At 47.7% G+C, this 17,080-nt stretch overlaps 2 protein-coding genes across 5 annotated transcripts in view; one reads left to right on the top strand and one right to left on the bottom strand.

Annotated features, from left to right (window-relative positions):
- The window catches only part of TBPL2 (TATA-box binding protein like 2), a 276,663-nt gene that overhangs the window by 49,155 nt on the left and 210,428 nt on the right, over positions 1-17,080 (top strand). The gene's annotated exons all lie outside the window — the stretch shown is intronic.
- SLC35F4 (solute carrier family 35 member F4) overlaps positions 1-17,080 on the bottom strand; it is a 130,497-nt gene that overhangs the window by 44,838 nt on the left and 68,579 nt on the right. The window contains exon 1 of one of the 4 annotated variants that reach the window (XM_081912952.1): positions 6,252-6,469. The exons of 2 other annotated variants lie outside the window; for them this stretch is intronic. Coding sequence is in view for 1 of the 2 variants with exons in the window: in XM_081912950.1 (XP_081769076.1) it covers positions 3,437-3,464 (28 nt within the window). In the remaining variant the exon portion in view is untranslated. Of the gene's footprint in view, positions 1-3,436; positions 3,492-6,251; positions 6,470-17,080 lie in introns of those variants that run through there. One more of the 4 variants, XM_081912950.1, reaches the window with a different exon arrangement.

The raw sequence follows: 17,080 nt of genomic DNA, 5'->3' as shown, positions 1-17,080 counted from the left end.
CATGCGCTGGGCAGAATTCTTTGCAGATTTCGACTTCAAGATAGAATACATCCCGGGGGACTCCAATGTTATAGCAGACGCACTCTCCAGGAAACCGCAATACCTGGAGGAGACGACACCAATCGCAGCGAAGCACATTTTCACACCGCAGGCGTGGGCGTGCGCGGCTATCGCAGTCGACCTGGACGCGGTGCGACGAGCGTTGCAAGCGGATCAATTTGCACAGTCCAAGATGGAGGAGCTGCGCAGGGGGTCGCAGAGAGACGATGAGTTCCAGTTGCGGGACGGACTCTTAACTCGCAAGGGTGCCCTCTACGTGCCTAATGACGAACTTCGCGCAAAGGTTCTGCAGCAATTGCACGACGCTCCCAGTGCGGGACATTTCGGCAAGGAGAAGACGATAGAACTAGTGGCCAGGGACTTTTGGTGGCCCCAGATGCGGGGAGAGGTGGCGGATTACGTCGCCAGGTGTGACACCTGTCAGAGGTCCAAACCAGTACACCAGAAACCAGCGGGATTGTTGGAACCGCTGGAAACGCCGCAGCAACCGTGGGAAAGGGTAGCACTGGACTTTGTTACTGACCTGCCCAGCTCCAGGGGCAAGACGGCGGTGCTGGTGGTTGTGGACTTGTTCACCAAGATGGCGCACTTCATTCCTTGTGCCAAGGTGGCGACGGCAGAACAGACCGCCAAACTCTTCATCGACCACGTGTTCAGAGTGCATGGACTACCGCAGTCCGTCCTGTCCGACAGGGGGCGCCAATTTGTTTCCAACTTCTGGAAGAAGCTTCTGGGTATCCTGCACGTCAAGATCGACCTAGCGTCGGCGAGACATCCGCAGACCAACGGCCAAGCAGAGAGGGTCAACGCGATCATGCAGCAGTACCTGAGGTGTTACGCCAATCAGCGACCAGCAGCGTGGGTGGATTACCTGCCGATGGCTGAGTTTGCCTACAACAACACGAAGCACGCATCGACCGGGGTGACACCGTTCTTCGCGAATAATGGCCGTCATCCCAGAACCTTTCCGAGGCTTATAGCGCCAGGAGAGGGGGTGCCTCAAGAAGCCGACCAGTTCGCAGCAGAGTTGCAAGAGGTGCACGAGGAGCTGCGGAGACATTTAGAGCTGGCCAAGCAGGCCTATAAGGTGCAGGCGGACAAGCACAGAAGGGCGGGAGAAGACATCCAGGTGGGGGACTGGGTATGGTTAGCAGCCCAAGCTATGCCAGCCAAATCGTTAGCCAAGAAGAAGCTAGGACACAGGCAGCTAGGACCATACCAAGTTGAGGCTAGGATCAATCCAGTAGCATTTCGCCTGGCCCTTCCGGAAGGCTCCAGAGTGCACCCGGTCTTTCATAGGTCGGTGCTCACTCCCTACAAGGCCCCGCACAGGTTTCAGGAGTCAGAAACAGTACCAGACCCACGCAAGGGGGCACCAAAGAAGGGGAGGTCGCCTAGAGCCGAACCCCTTAACGAGGTCACAGAGATACTGGACTCGAGATGGGGGGAGGAGGGGGTTGAATACTTTCTCGCCAGGGAGGGCACACCAGCCACTGCTAATAGTTGGGTGCCAGGCTACGAGTTAGACGAACCCCTTTTGAAAGAAGAGTTCCATGCACTTTTCCCACATAGACCCATGCCAGCTGAGTACTTTGATGACTGGCTTTTCACACCCACATTGTCAGATAGCACGTTCAGGGGTTTCTCTTCCCCCGAGGAAAGAACACCAGAATCAAGCCCGCCCAGGGGATCGTGCTCGGGGGTGGACACGGAAACCCCTTATTGGTGGGAGGAGCAGCCAGAGGAGGAATGGCGTAAGAGGTGGCTGATAGGTCCTTGGCGGGCAGCACCGGAGGAAGTAGCGATGGAAGCAGAGACTGAGAAGCATTTGGGGGAAGAACCCGAGTTCGAATACACATACACAGAACTGCCAGCAGAGAACATTGACGTAGACGACCTGTATCCTGAGCCTACCCCCGAAGAGCCGCAGTTTCCACAACCGGCCCCCGGCGAGCGGGAGGGGGGAAGGGGGGGCTTCGAGGGGGGGATGGATGTCAGGGTTTCAGGGAGAGAAGAGCAGATGGGGGAGGAGACAGAGAGCGAGGGGGAAGAATCCCAGAGAGATGAGGAGGAGGATGACGATGCCCAAAGGTTCTCCATGAGTCTGACCAGTGAGTCAGAGGATTCCCAAAAGGGGGCTCCCCTGGTCAGACCGAAAGGGGGACAAGGGGGAAACAGTGAGGAGCAGGGGAGAGAAGGGAGAAGCCCCAGTGGGGGTCGGAGGCAGGAGCCGGCTGCTCAGCCGGAACGGAGTGAAGGGGGTGGAGTTACAAGTGTGTCAGAGGGAGCAGAGCAGGAGAGAGACAGGGGAAGGAGATCGGAGCAGGGCGCTCAGCCGGAAGGGGTGGAGAGCAGCACCGAGAGCAGTGTAGCGGTCAAGAGAAAGGTCAGGAGCAACGTACGCGCGCCAAGTTCAAAGGTAGAGGCGCGCGGAAGTGAGGAGAGCCCTGGGGAGGAGCCCGGCCCTAAAGCGAGAAGGAGGGGGGCAGAGGCGTCAGAGGATTCAGCCTCGGGCGAGTCCCGGAGAGGGGGAACTCAGGGGGGCAGAAAGACCCTGCGGAAAAGGAAGGAGAGGAAGAGGTGGTCCAGGGCTAGCCTCTTAAATTGGTGCCGAGGCGGGACAGATTCAGAGGGGACTTCAACGATCTAACGGTACAGATGTAGAGTCACAGAGATGGAGTGTAAATGCAACCATGATCTTCAATAAAGACTTTCTGTAAATAAACCGGATCGGAGTTGGGTCTCTTGTGAGCTGGGACCAAACGGGTGACTCTGACAACACACTTCCAGGTTTGCAGTGTTTGGGTTCCAAGTTGTTTGAGTACCAAGGCATTTGAGAACCAAGGTACCACTGTATAACGCAAATTCCTGCTATGATTTTGAACATCCCAGGAAGGAGTTAGATGGTTTTAGCCCCCCAAGCAAGCTTTGCTGAGCTAGAAAAGCCCCCAAGGATGCAAAATCAGACATCAGAGCACCCAAAATATCTGAGACACAGTTTCACAAAGCAGGCATCTTGCAAACCTTTCGTTCTCAGCAGAGGGATGTCTCAAAGGATTCTCCTGCTGAAAGAGAGATGATGGGCTCCTTAATCTTTCAACATAGTAATTTAGCTGTTCACTGACAGTGGAACATGGTGAGAATAAACTACCATCGGGCGGGCGGGCAGAGACTGTCTGCGGCATCAATAGAGAAAGAAATCTGTATTATTAATTTCAAGCGTGCTGCACGACATCGTCAGGCGCAGTAATAGATTTCTATTTATTTTATGAGTTGGAGCAAGAATAATTTGGTTGTAATTGGATGTCAAATAATTATATACAAATCTGGGGCGAAGGGGGGGAAAGCCGCTTACGTCTTCCAATTCTGGACTTACGATGTGTTTTGTCTTTATCGCAGGGCATCTGTGAAGAAGCCACTAATCAGAGTGCCGGTGTGGTGAACATCCCGGCAAATATGTGACAAATATGTGCTTTCCCTTTTGTGCCCGACAAAAAGCTGAGAAAGCAAAAGAGAGGGGGAGAAAAGGGGAAGTATTACACCTTGCGGGGCGCCTAGAAACAATTCAGCGTGCAAGCTTTCGAGTCGCACTGCATTCTTCATCAAGCTCTCCATAAGATCACGTGACCCATGGACAAGGATGATGGAAGTTTTCGTTCAAAGCATTTGGAGGGCACCAGATTGGGGGAAGCTTGCTTAGACCACGCCCCAGGATCCTGATGGAGTCATAAGATCTGGCGCAAAAGGCTCAGCTTTGGAAACTGCAAAAGCCTGCTTTGCATATAACATTTGGATGGGCTAATGATCTTCTTTTACAGTAGCAATGTACTGTTGTAAAATGCAAATGCAACACGTACTTGTTGGCAAGCACGTGTGTCAAACAGGTGACGCTTAGAATTAGAATTTAGAATCACAGTATTTTTTCAGAGTTGGAAGGAAACCCCGGCAATCATCTAGTCCAACCCTTGCAATGCAGGAGTTTGAAGGTATCCCATAAGGGGAATCAAACCTGCAAACTTGGTGTTATCAGCACCCCGCTCTCAATGTTAGGATATTGATGTTCTGTTTCACCTAAACAGATGTATGGAGCTGTTGTATGTCACATGTCTGTTTACCTTCCAGCACAGCTTGCTGGGAACTTCCATTTATGTATAGCTTTTGCCTTATGCCTTCTTGCTTGGACACGAATCTATTCCTTTGTCCTGATCTATAAAGTGGTACCTCGGGTTACATACGCTTCAGGTTATACATACACTTCAGGTTACACACTCCGCTAACCCAGAAATAGTGCTTCAGGTTAAGAACTTTGCTTCAGGATAAGAACAGAAATTGGGCTCTGGCGGCGCAGCAGCAGCAGGAGGCCCCATTAGCTAAAGTGGTGCTTCAGGTTAAGAACAGTTTCAGGTTAAGTATGGACCTCCGAAACAAATTAAGTACTTAACCCGAGGTACCACTGTACTGAATAAACTGCTTGTAAATATGCTTTACATATGCCTCTGTCTGCCCTTCCGTCGCGAAGAATTTGTTATCTCTGTTGGCTTGCATGTTCAGCTTCTGAAAGGCTTCTGAAGTCACAGTTTTGATGCAGAACTGAGGACTGGAGTTTGACCGGCTGCTGGCTGGTGGGCTGGAGCCAGCTGGGGGGTCTGCCAATTGCCCCCGTTCCCTTGGACGCATTGCAATGTTACGGAAGGGGGGGCATGTCTTCTTCACCTTCTTCGCTACAATATATTTGCTCAATTTCTCTAGGACTCCATCACCCCTCCCCTGTCCTCCATAATCCCTCAAGTAAGGTGTCAAGACCCTAATCCTGTCAAATCACTCTGCCAAACATTTCCTCCGGGCAATGCCAGGTGACAGACTATGCATACATGGACCATTGTCTTCCCATCACCGGCACTCAGGAAGCGCTTATCTGCGCATATCTCCAGCTCTGCATATTCCCCCCTCCCTCCTCCATATGTTAATCCGGTGTAACCCAACCTCTCCTTAATGTATTCATGATGTAATCTGTGTAACCCAACCTTTCCTTAATGTATTCATGATGTAACTTGGATGTATTTTGCACTGTATTCTGGGGCATGGAGGGAGTTTCAAAAGTTCATGTCACCCCTTTCTCGCTGTTCAATCTCGTCTTGAACCTGTTGCGCAATAAACCTTGGATCTCCGCATTTTGCTCCTGTCCGGCTGAGCTCATTTTCCTCCGCAGGGACCCACGGACACTTAGTCCGACGAGCTGGGTGGCAGTGTAGCCCCGCACCCAGATTTTAGCCGTAACAGCAACAATCAGCACCCCGCTCTCAGCAACTGAGTTGTCCACCTTGAGAGAGAGAGCTGAGTTTGCACCTCCGTAATATGTGACTTTGCCCCTTGCCCTGAACTTCAGAGTTCTTGATGCACACTCATTTCAAAAGCCAAGAAGCTCGCACGGAAACCTTGCAAGGATGCCAGCAGGCCCAGAAACACCCTTTGAGGAAGGTAAGCTTGAAACCAATACAGGATGCCCTGTGAATTTTAATCGGGTGGCACAGGGGCGATCCGTTTGAGAAATGAGACACACAAACATAAACAGCTAATACGTCTTGGATTCGGGATCTGCCTGATCTCCAGAATTTTGAGAAGCGTGGGATGAACGGAAGGTTAATTGGGAAGACATGCAAACACCCCACAAGCAAATCAGGCTGAATGCTCATTGCCAGATAAGCGCCTCGCAAACAAATCAGAACGAGACCGAGGAAGCTTTTGCAAGCAAATCAGGATGCAGATTTAATAAATGGTCCCAAAGATGTCAGGGCGGGAGGAAGATATTGTTGTCCACCAAGCCTTCTCCATTCTAAGTGAACAGAAGGAGTCTCAAATGCCCCTCCATCGCAAAACAACACATTCCAAAAGCTGAAATTTTAAAATTCCTGTTGCAAATGACTTGTAGCATTGTGAGGACATTTTCCCCCTGTCTGTCTGTCTGTCTCTCATTCTAATTCTGGTCTAATCTCCATATAATCCTCCTTAATACTTTCCCCTGGAAATCTTGCTTTCTCTCACCATATTGTAGCCGAGCAGATAACATAGCAAAGCCTGCAGGACTGAAGGAGGATTAGGTGCTAACTACGATATAAAATCAGAAAGAAAGAGAGGAAAGGAAAGTCACTGTAATCAGTCTGGGCGGCAGGAGTTGGATTAGCTGTACTTACAATGAATTAGCACTCAACTCTCTGAGGGGCGCCCCCAGGGATCAAAGAAGTGCTAGGTCTGGGTCTTGTGTTGTTGAAGAGAGAAAGAGTCTTCAAGTGAATCTGAAGTCTTCCGGGTGAGGGCTTGGCTTTCAACCAAGGAAGGAAATAATAAATAAATTTGCAAATCGGGCTGTTGCTGTTTAAGGAAGGTGAGGTTTTAGGGAAAGTTTGCAAATGTGACATGGAGGCTGGCAGTGACCAGAAGAGGAATGACTGCTGGGAGAGAAAAAACGCCGTGGTGGATCTGCAGGATCACAACTGGACCCCTCCACCTGCCCCCGCTGCAACAAAACATGTCTCTCCTGTTGGCCAATTGGTGCCAAAGAAGGATAGAACATTCTTTATGTATGCTACAACAGCAGCAAGAATACTCATCGCAAAGTATTGGAAGACACAAGATCTACCCACTTTGGAAGAATGGCAGATGAAGGTGATAGACTACATGGGACTGGCAGAAATGACTGGCAGAATCCGAGACCAGGGAAGAGAGACAGCGGAAGAAGATTGGAAGAAATTTAAGGACTATCTTAGGAAACATTACAAAATTAATGAATGTTAGAATGATGTTGGTTTAGAAATTAAGTGGTTTTCAGCTGTAATGATTAAGTAAAAAGAAAAGAAAGGTTAAAAATTAAATGAAAATCAAGGGAGAGGATTTGTTGAATTAATAATTAGAAATTGGAATACAGAAAGGGGAGGTACGAGGAGGTCGGGGAAGTAAGTTATAAGAAAATAAGGGAATGAAACTTTACTTGTTTTTAAATGCTTTTTAGTTTTGTATTTTGTTTTTTATATTTGTCATTTTTTGTGTTGGTGTTTTGTTTTTATTACTGTTTTTTTTTTGTATAATTTTTGAAACTTCAATAAATATATTTTAAAAAAACAAACATGTCTCTCCTGTATCCTCTACCACTGTAAACTCTCAACAGTTTTGACTTCACCCTCAAAGGCGCACTCCTCCATTGTCTCCCAAGACAATTATTATTATTATTATTATTACCCAGCTAAGGCCGGGCTCAGGGCGGCTAACAAGCAATAATAAAACAAGTTGAATGAATACAACTTAAAAACAAGATTAAAATACAACACTGAAATATTGAAACAGTAAAATATTAAAATGTTAAAATGCAGCCAACAAACAGATGCCAACAATTAACCTTATGCATCATTTCCCGTTGAATGATAAGAAACCCCAGGGTGATTTACAAAGTAATAAAATCACATAAACATTGGGGAGACGGACCACATTTGACACTCCAAAAATGTATCGTTGGTGCTGCCCAAAACAAGAACATATTTACCTTGTGCTGAAACAGTGACAAGGTTGGCACCAGGAAGGTCGCCTTGGGGAAAGCATTGCAGGAACTGGGGCTACTACAGAGAAGACACCGTCTCTTGTAGCCATCGTCCGGATCTACCTTGGACTAGGGAACATGAAGAGAAGAGCCTGAGATGCTTATCTCAGGGTCTGGGTAGGAGATATGGACTTTACCTGAGTAACTGCCTTAAATGCCTGCTCAAACCCTGGAGTCATCCAGAGGAGTGTTGTTAGTTGTCCCCCGTGTTACAGAGACTTGACTGGCCTCACCAAGGAGCTCACACAGCTCAAAGTTGGATCTCCACAGCCTTGGTTGAGTGTGAGGCCAAATGAGCACAGCGGCTCATTTCCTGTAGGTCTGTGAAATCAGTTGCCAAGACTAAAGGTCCCCACTTTCCCAAAGCCATCTATGTCTCCTCCTCTACCAAGCAACTGGAGACTGCGTTTGTGCATCCCCAAACTGTCCTCTGCCCTTCTGGTTCTAAGAGACAAGGGGGGAGCAGAGCAGGAGGGATAGACACCAGTGACTGGCCACCAGCTGGCCAAATTAATAATAATAATAATAATAATAATAATAATAATAATAATGATAATAATTTATTCATATCTCACCCATCTGGCTGGGTTTCCCCAGCCACTCTGGGTGGCTTCCAACAAAATATTAAAATACAGTAGTCCATCAAATATTAAAGCTTCCCTAAACAGGGCTGCCTTCAGATATCTTCTAAAAGTCTGGTAGTTGTTGTTCTCTTTGACATCTGGTGGGAGGCCATTCCACAGGGCGGGTGCCACTACCAAGAAGGCCCTCTGCCTGGTTTCCTGTAACTTGGCTTCTCGCAGTGAAGGAACCGCCAGAAGGCCCTCGGCGCTGGACCTCAGACTGAACAATGGGGTGGAGATGCTCCGTCAGGTATACTGGACCTTTGAGGCCGTTTAGGGCTTTAAAGGTCAGCACCAACACTTTGAATTGTGCTTGGAAACGTACTGGGAGCCAAACCATGATTTTTGGGTGCAACTCTGGAGTTACCCCCACCCTTTTCTTTCTTTCTTTCTTTCTTTCTTTCTTTCTTTCTTTCTTTCTTTCTTTCTTTCTTTCTTTCGTTTTCTTTCTTTCTTTCTTTCCCAATTTAACTTTTTTTTAGTATATCCCAGGTTGAGCCTACAGAGGAAGATCTTTTTGCACTGCTGACTTCCAGGTGGACCTCATTTGGCCCACAAGCTGAAGGCGTCTTGCCCTCTCAATTGTTGTTGTTGTTTAGTCGTGTCTGACTCTTTGTGACCCCATGGACCAAAGCACAGCAGGCACTCCTGTCTTCCACTGCCTTCCACAGTTTGGTAGCTTCGAGAACACTGTCCAACCATCTCGTCCTCTGTCGTCCCCTTCTCCTCGTTTCCCAACATCAGGATCTTTTCCAGGGAGTCTTCTCTTCTCATGAGGTGGCCAAAGTATTGGAGCCTCAGCTTCACGATCTGTCCTTCCAGTGAGCACTCAGGGCTGATTTCCTTCAGAATGGAGAGGCTGGATCTTCTTGCAGTCCATGGGACTCTCCAGAGTCTCCTCCAACACCATAATTCAAAAGCATCAGTTCTTTGGCGATCAGCCTTCTTTATGGTCCAGCTCTCACTTCCATACATCACTACTGCCCCTCTCAATTATCATATGCAAATGTTATGCAAACCAGTGTCCTTTCATGTGTGTGATTAATTTCCTCCGGGGGGTGGGGTTGAAATGAAAATGGCCACACACATACTTTCACCACACCTGGTCTCTGCACCCTATCATCAGCGCTGCCCCTCCATCTCCCGCGTGATTTCCGAAAAGTTCAGAGAGAGTTGATGAGGCATCTTCTGTACCCATTGAAAGATGAGCCTTTCACCTTGAGGACATGGTGGTCAGTTCTCAAATGAGGATTATTTTCTCGGACAGGGCACAATATTGATCAGATGGCACTTGAGCTTGGCAGCTACAAATCAGAGGTGTTCAGTCGCAGGGATTTATTCAATTAAATTGGAGAAGCCCATCTCGTTAAGAGAACAGCCTGTATTAACAGCCCTGTGTCCCAGAGAAATGAATTTTCCTGTCTGAACATTCTGGGTCCAACCTCCTCCAAGTGATTAACACTTTGCAGAGCAATATTTCCTCTTCCAAAGAACATGAGCAAACCTATTTCGGTCCTTTTTATGGTGGCGGAAAGAACAGCGTGTTCACCAGCTTCTTCCGCCGGGTCCTAAAGCCCTGCTAACCTAGCCCAAAACTTCAGCCAAGATGCGGCTGAAGTTGTGCATCATTACTTCACACAGAAAAATCATTTTCCCCAGGTTATGTCAGTAAATAACTTAAAAACAAATGAAAGAAAAGGAAATAGAATATCCAAACATTTCAATTTACATGTACAGACTATAGCAGTTTTGGAGAAACCACACAAAAATAAGATTAAAGTAAAAAATAAATTATGAGATTAAAAGAGGCTTTTTAATTTGTGATGCGCCCATTTCTGTTTGAGGAATGGAAATGTAGAGTAAGCAAATTGCTGAGATTTTTTTGGTTTTTAAAAAACTGATGTCAGTTGGCAATGGCAGTGATCCAGAACAGAGAACGTAATACTGTAAACTTTCCTGAGAAAGTCGCTGAATGCAGAATCACAGAGACATTGGAATCTGCCTTATCCCAAGTCAGAGCAGTGGTTCATCTACCTGAGGATTTGTCTACACAGATAGGCAGCAAAACTCACAGCTGTACCTAGAGATGGGGACATCTGCTAGTAGTACATGCGAAAAGGATCTAGGGGTCTTGGTGGACCACAAGCTGAACGTGAGTCCACCGTGTGATGCAGCAGCAAAAAAAGCTAATGCTATTCTAGACTGCATTGACAGAAGTACAGTCTTCTTCTTCTTCTTTGACGATCTCTCCTAGCCGAGTAAGACTGTCTTCCATAGATAAGGTTTTAACAATGAGTCCGTAAGTGACTGTGGAGGCCAATTCTGGATCCACACGTCCTTCCACAGTGGGGATATTGGTTTCCAGGCAGGAGTTGATCACGGGGTGGATTTGTCAAGCATGCCTTCCTCTTAGCACGTTTCTCCCTTGCGTCCTGAGTTCGAGTGTCTTCAAAGCCCATGACACCTTTGGTAAAGGCTGTTCTCCAACTGGAGCGCTCGCAGGCCAGTGTTTCCCAGTTGTCAGTGTTTATACTACATTTTTTTTTTATTTGCCTTGAGAGAGTCTTTAAACCTCTTTTGTTGACCACCAGCATTACATTTTCATATACTGGACAGTATAGTGTCCAGATCAAGGGAAGTAAGAGTACCACTCTATTCTGCCTTGGTCAGACCACACCTGGAATATTGTGTCCAGTTCTGGGCACCACAATTTTAAGAAGGATGTTGACAAGCAGGAAGGTGTGCAGAGGAGGGCGACCAAGATGCTCAAAGGTCTGAAAACTAAGGGAAGTTTTAAATATTTAATGCTGTACTGTTTTTAACACTTGATTGGAAGCCCCCCAGAGTGGCTGGGGAAACTCAGCCAGATGGGCGGGGTATAAATAAATTATTCTTATTCTTATTCGCCTCATGAGGAGCACTTGAAGGAGCTGGGTATGTTTAGCCTGGAAAAGAGGAGACTGAGAGGAGGTAAGAGAGCCATCTTCAAATATCTTAAGGGCTGTCACATGGAGGAAGGAGCATGCTTGTTTTCTCCTGCTTCAGAGAGTAGAACTCGAACCCCTGGCTTCAAGTTGCAAGGAAAGAGATTCCGCCTAAACATCAGGAAGAACTTTCTGAGTTCTTTCTGAGCAAGAGTGGTTCGAAAGTGGAGCAGATTCCTCGTGATTCTTTCTTGGAGGTTTTCTTAGAGGTTGAATGGCTATCAGCCGTGGATACTTGAGCTGAGATTCCTGCATTGCAGGGGGTTGGACTAGATGACCCCTGGGGATCCCTTACGACTCTACGATTCTATGAGATGCCAGGGAACTTTTGCATGCAAAGGAGATGCTCTACCACTAAGCTGAAGAAGAGGCTGCAGAAAAGTTGGCTCCATCCTTGTCTCCGTCCCATTTTCTCACCCAGCCAGACTCTACTGCCAGAGGTATTTTGGGCAAGATCTGGTTCCCTCTGTGAGTGAAGAGAAGGCTGTTCCTCTGCCTCTGTGGCTTCAGAGGCAATTCTAGGGCTGAGAACCCACACCCAGAACCAGGCCAGAGGACAGAAAAAACATTTTGCAACCGGCAGAGCAAAAGAGAATCTCCAGCCCTCTCGCAGGTGCCGATATTCTTGCAAGACAGCTGCCTGGGTTGATAACCTGGCCTTGCCTCGGATTTCAAAAGAGAGGAAAGCGAGCACCGCTAGCTGGCAGCATTTGATGCTCCTTCCGCACGTCTCGCCTGCCTTCCTGAGCGCGCATCGCCTCCAGCTAAGAAGGCAGACGGGCAGCAGAGCCTGCCTGAGGAATGAAGTCAGGCAGGTGCGCTTGTGACCGGACTGCTGATGTGACGGCAGTTTGCAGCTCGAGACAAAAGCAAGTTCTGCAATGGCTGGAGTGCTGTTAAGCTCCTCTGCAGGAAGAAAGGGGTGCGTGCAAACCGACCCCACACAAATAGAAGGTCCCAAGTGCGCATGGCATTGGAGGGGAGTGAAAAGAAGGGAAGAGGCCTGAGCAGGCAGATGGAGAGGTCTGGGGGGGCACATTTGCCCCTCTTGAGGCTGAGGTTCTCCATCGCTGCGCTACACCACGCCAGAGCTCAACGAAGCCTCCCCAGAAAGACAGACTATAAAATCACAGAATTGCAGAGTTGGAAGAGACCCAGGGGGTCATCTAGTTCAACCTTCTACAGTGCCATCATATTGGGTGTTGCATGGAAATGCACCCCCAAATTCTCCATTCCAGGCCAGGGAGACCAAATTGTTACAGGGGGTGGGGGCCGACATGGCTTCCTTCTTGCTTTCGCTACCTGTTCACCTGCTCTCTCTCGGATCAGGCCTTCAGAGGGTGGACAAACCACCTTGGCTGTGAGTCCTGGAAGACCTCCTCCCTGGCTTGCAGGCCTTTCCCCACCTGGCCTGGGAGGGCAGGGCCTGGACTGACTCCAGCTACAAAAGCAGAGGCTGGAGGAGAGGCTGGAGACCATCTTGACTGCCTCTTGGTCCAAACCCGCGTCATGGGAGCCTGAGCTTCCACAGCCACTGGTAGGATTGGCAGCCACAGCAGCAGATACATTCTTTGCTTATGATAAAACTTGATCCCTTGTCAGTTATGCTGTTTTAAATGTGCACTTTCTATTTGTTGTCTCCCTTTAGTACTGTTTTCTTGTGAAATGTTTAAGATAATTTTGGGGGGTTAGCTTTGCTGTGTCAGATTTGCACTCTGTCGTTGGGCTTCTTTGTAATGTTTTATTTTGAAATCTTTAAGATAATACTTTAAGGTAAAGGTAAAGGTACCCCTGCCTGTACGGGCCAGTCGTGTCTGACTCTAGGGTTGTGCGCCCATCTCACTTAAGAGGCCGGGGGCCAGCGCTGTCCGGAGACACTTCCGGGTCACGTGGCCAGCGTGACAAAGCTGCTCTGGCGAGCCAGCACCAGCGCAGCACACGGAAACGCCGTTTACCTTCCCGCTATAAAGCGGTACCTATTTATCTACTTGCACTTAGGGGTGCTTTCGAACTGCTAGGTGGGTAGGAGCTGGGACCGAAAGACGGGAGCTCACCCCGCCGCAGGGATTCGAACCACCGACCATGCGATCAGCAAGTCCTAGGCACTGAGGTTTTACCCACAGCGCCACCCGCGTTTCTTAAGAGATAATACTTTGCTTTCCTGTTAATTATGTCGCTCTCAATGTATACTTTGGGGTGTGTGTTTTTTTACTTTCTTCTGCTTTATTGGATATCTTAATGTGTTGCAAGTCACTTTTAGACATTTTCTTTAAAATATAAAGCAATGTAGAAATGAAATGAATGAATGAGATTCCTGCATTGCAGGGGGCTGGTGAGCCTTGGAGGGGGTGTCTCTTCTAGTTCTATAATTCTATGATTCTATGGTGATAAACCAACGGGCACCAGCAACAGTGGCAAGGAGGGGGAACCCAGAGATTGCATCCCATTAGGGGCATCCCAAGTCCCACATATAAAAACAAAACAACAAAACGCCCAGCCCAAAACTTGGAAGCTACTTGCAGAGATTTGTTAAAATGCCTTCTCATTTGAAAGCCAAGCTGCTTTGGGACACAGCTTCCCAGCCTCCTGTTTGTAGAAGGGGAAGCATTTTAGCACCCTCCTGTAGCACTGGACGCCGGTCAATCGATAGGCAGCTATTTTCAGGGAAAGCAAATGGATTTTAGACCTTCTAACTTCTTCTGGAGCAGTGCCAAGGAATAAGGCTGCAAGATCAGAGGGAGGCACATTTTACAAAGCGAGGAAGGGCTTGCTCGTGGAAGCGCAACTCGTGAGAAGATGATCTTACCAGCAACATGAAGAACTTTGTTTGTAAGGGAGGAACGGGAGAATTTGAGGCGGGGTGTCCCTGAAAAATGGCCTTTTGCAGGAGGGAAATGAAAACAAGTCCTTGAGCACTTATCTTTCCACAAGGGCAGACACTGATGCTGAAATCCAGCATCATCTAGGATCTATGAGTGCAGCATTCTCCTGACTGAAGTGCAGAGTGTTTGAGGACTGGGACATTCGCAGGAAACCAAAATGTGTGTTTGCAAAGCTATGGTACTACCAACCTTACTGTATGCTTGTGAAACGTGGACCACTTATAAACTCCAACTCCTCAGAAGATTCCATCAATGGTGTCTCTAAAAATTTTTACACGGCACCTGAGAAGGCAGGTGAACTAATGCCAGTGTACTGGAAGAAGCAAAGATCACCAATGTCAAAGCAATGATTCTTCCACATCAACTTCGTTGGACTGGTCATGTTGTGCAGATGCCTGATGATCGTCTTCCAAAGAAACTACTCTATTCCAAACTTTAAAATGGAAAGCATAATGCTGGCAGTCAACAAAAGAGGTTCAAAGACTCTCTCAAGGCATATCTAAAAAAATGTAGTATAAACACCGACAACTGGGAAACACTGGCCTGCGAGTGCTCCAGTTGGAGAACAGCCTTTACCAAAGGTGTCATGGGCTTGAAGACACTCAAACTCAGGACACAAGGGAGAAACGTGCTAAGAGGAAGGCACGCTTGGCAAATCCACACCGTGATCAACTCCCGTCTGGAAACCAATATCCCCACTGTGGAAGGACGTGTGGATCCAGAATTGGCCTCCACAGTCACGTACGGACTCACTGTTAAGACCGTGTTTATGGAAGACAATCTGACTCGGCTACAAGTGAGTGCCAAAGAAGAAGAAGCCTGTGGGGTATTTTTAAAAGCCTGAAATTCCACAGCATTCCAGTTGGGCAAAGAAACGGCTCAGAGCAAGCCCATTTCGAAGGAACGAAGAGCCTGAGGCCCGGGGAGCAAATCATAGAATCACAGGAACATAGAAATGTAGAGTTGTGAAGTGAAAGGATAAGAAGGAAGGATTTATATCTAGATGTTAGGATAGAGATGATAAGGAAAACAGGAAGACACAATGAGAGATAAAGGAGGTGCTGTGGGATTGGTGGAAGTCAATGTTTTGTTGTTGTTGTTTTAGTGTTTATATTATTAACTTATAAGATATGGATTTGTTTTGTTTTGTTTTAGTTGTTGCTTTTTTAGTTTTCGAATGTTGGTTTTTGTGCGTTGTGTATTGTTATTTTTCAATATTTTTCGTTCTGCTGTTGTTGTGTGGGAGATACTAATAAAATTTATTTAATTATAAAAAAGAAAATAAAAGAAATGTAGAGTTGGGAGGGATCCTGAGGATCATCTAGTCCAACCCCCCTGCAGTGCAGGAATATGCCTCTGTCCCATATGCAGCGTCCTTGAGATATGCCTCTCGCTTGCCTGATGTGGAAGTGTGTGTAGAATGCAGCCAACTGCACACATGTAAGATTCAGGGCAGATGCTCCGCCCACTTTTGCCTCTGGCCACGCCCACCACTGACATGTGCCCCGCAAAAGCCTGCCCAGAAGGGAATTATGGCCCTCAAGTGAAAAAAGGTTCTCCACAACTGCTATATGGATAAGGCCTGGCTTGGCTTTCCTGGGTCTCAATCTCACTGTGGTGGAGTTGTTGTGGATGCATTTTCTTAACCCAACCCCCGGTACCCAAACCTCCCAGTTGCTACGCCTGGAATTGGATGAGACCTCCCCATCAGATGTCTCGGCACTGACCTAGGCGAGGCTGCCCCCATGAAGGTCCTTGTGGCGTTTGCCTCCTAGGTGGTGTTAGTCTCTGTTTCTCACTGAACAGCTGCGTGGAGTCAAAGGACTCTGTTTACATTCCTGGGATTCCATACTATTGGAGTCTCACGGGAAAGGAGACGGGATGTGACGTTAGTGGTTTCCTGTTTCCTTTGTTCCTTTGTTTCAGTTGCTCTCTGCTTTCATAGAGACAGGATGTCTTTTCTGTTCTGCGTAGTTTAGAAATAAAACTCTTTAAACATGTAGCTCATATGATCTCATCCTTCCCTGCTGGGAACTTTGCTGAGTGAAGAATGTGCTTGGAGCCTTATCAAAGGCTCGAGGTCATTAATTGTTTGTCGGAGGCGATTACAAAGGCTCGGTCGAAGGGAGCTGCCGACAGGTGGGTCATAAGGAAAGGGTTAAATGAGTGTGAAGCGATTGGCCAGTGGGAACCCAAGGGGAGGACTTAGAGTTAGAGTTGGAAGTGTTGTGAAGTCAGTTGGGAGTTGGAGAAGGAAGAGGGTTGGTCAAGTTGTGTTGTGAGAGAGAGAAAGAAACTGATAGGAGTCAAATAGACAGTTGGGGTGATCAGTTAGCAGTTCAGGAAAGGATAAGCCGGTATAGAAACTAAGATTAAGAAACTAACAAGAAAAATTATCTGAAACCATAAACTTGTTAAGGCTTAGAAAATAAACTTGCTTATTTGATTTAATGTTAACAACTGTCTGGACTCTGTGTGTACCCGAGGGAAACGGGTTGGTGGCAGTGGGAAAGCAATCACAGTGGTGGCGCAGGGATCAATAGACCGCCAAACGTCCGGGGGCCCTGTGTGATCGCCACAGTCCTCTTGTGGCCCCTGTGAGATTTTCATCCCAGCCAAACTGACAATTTCCCCTTCCCTCAAATAAGCCGAACTGCCAACATTCTCTACCCGCTTTATTGCTGGGATGCTCAGCTCAGCCAGTCGGTGCCTGAGGCATCAGGCTGCCACAAACAATACAGCTTCTACAACTTTTCCATTTTTCTTCTCAATGCCTGGCTGCATTCCAGAGATTCACCCTTCCTTCCATCACTCAGACATTTAAAACTGCACATTAAACCTGCAATGCAAAGCATACAATCCACCCCTCACCTCAGAAAGGAAACCCAAGACACCAGAACTACTTTATCGGGGGGAGTTTATGGGGGCGGGGGGAAGAACCAC

The sequence above is a fragment of the Podarcis melisellensis genome, assembly GCF_964234715.1.
Source record: "Podarcis melisellensis genome assembly, chromosome: 1".
Lineage (NCBI taxonomy): Eukaryota > Metazoa > Chordata > Lepidosauria > Squamata > Lacertidae > Podarcis > Podarcis melisellensis.
Note: the sequence above shows the minus strand (reverse complement) of the source record. Positions and strands in the feature narration are given on the sequence as shown.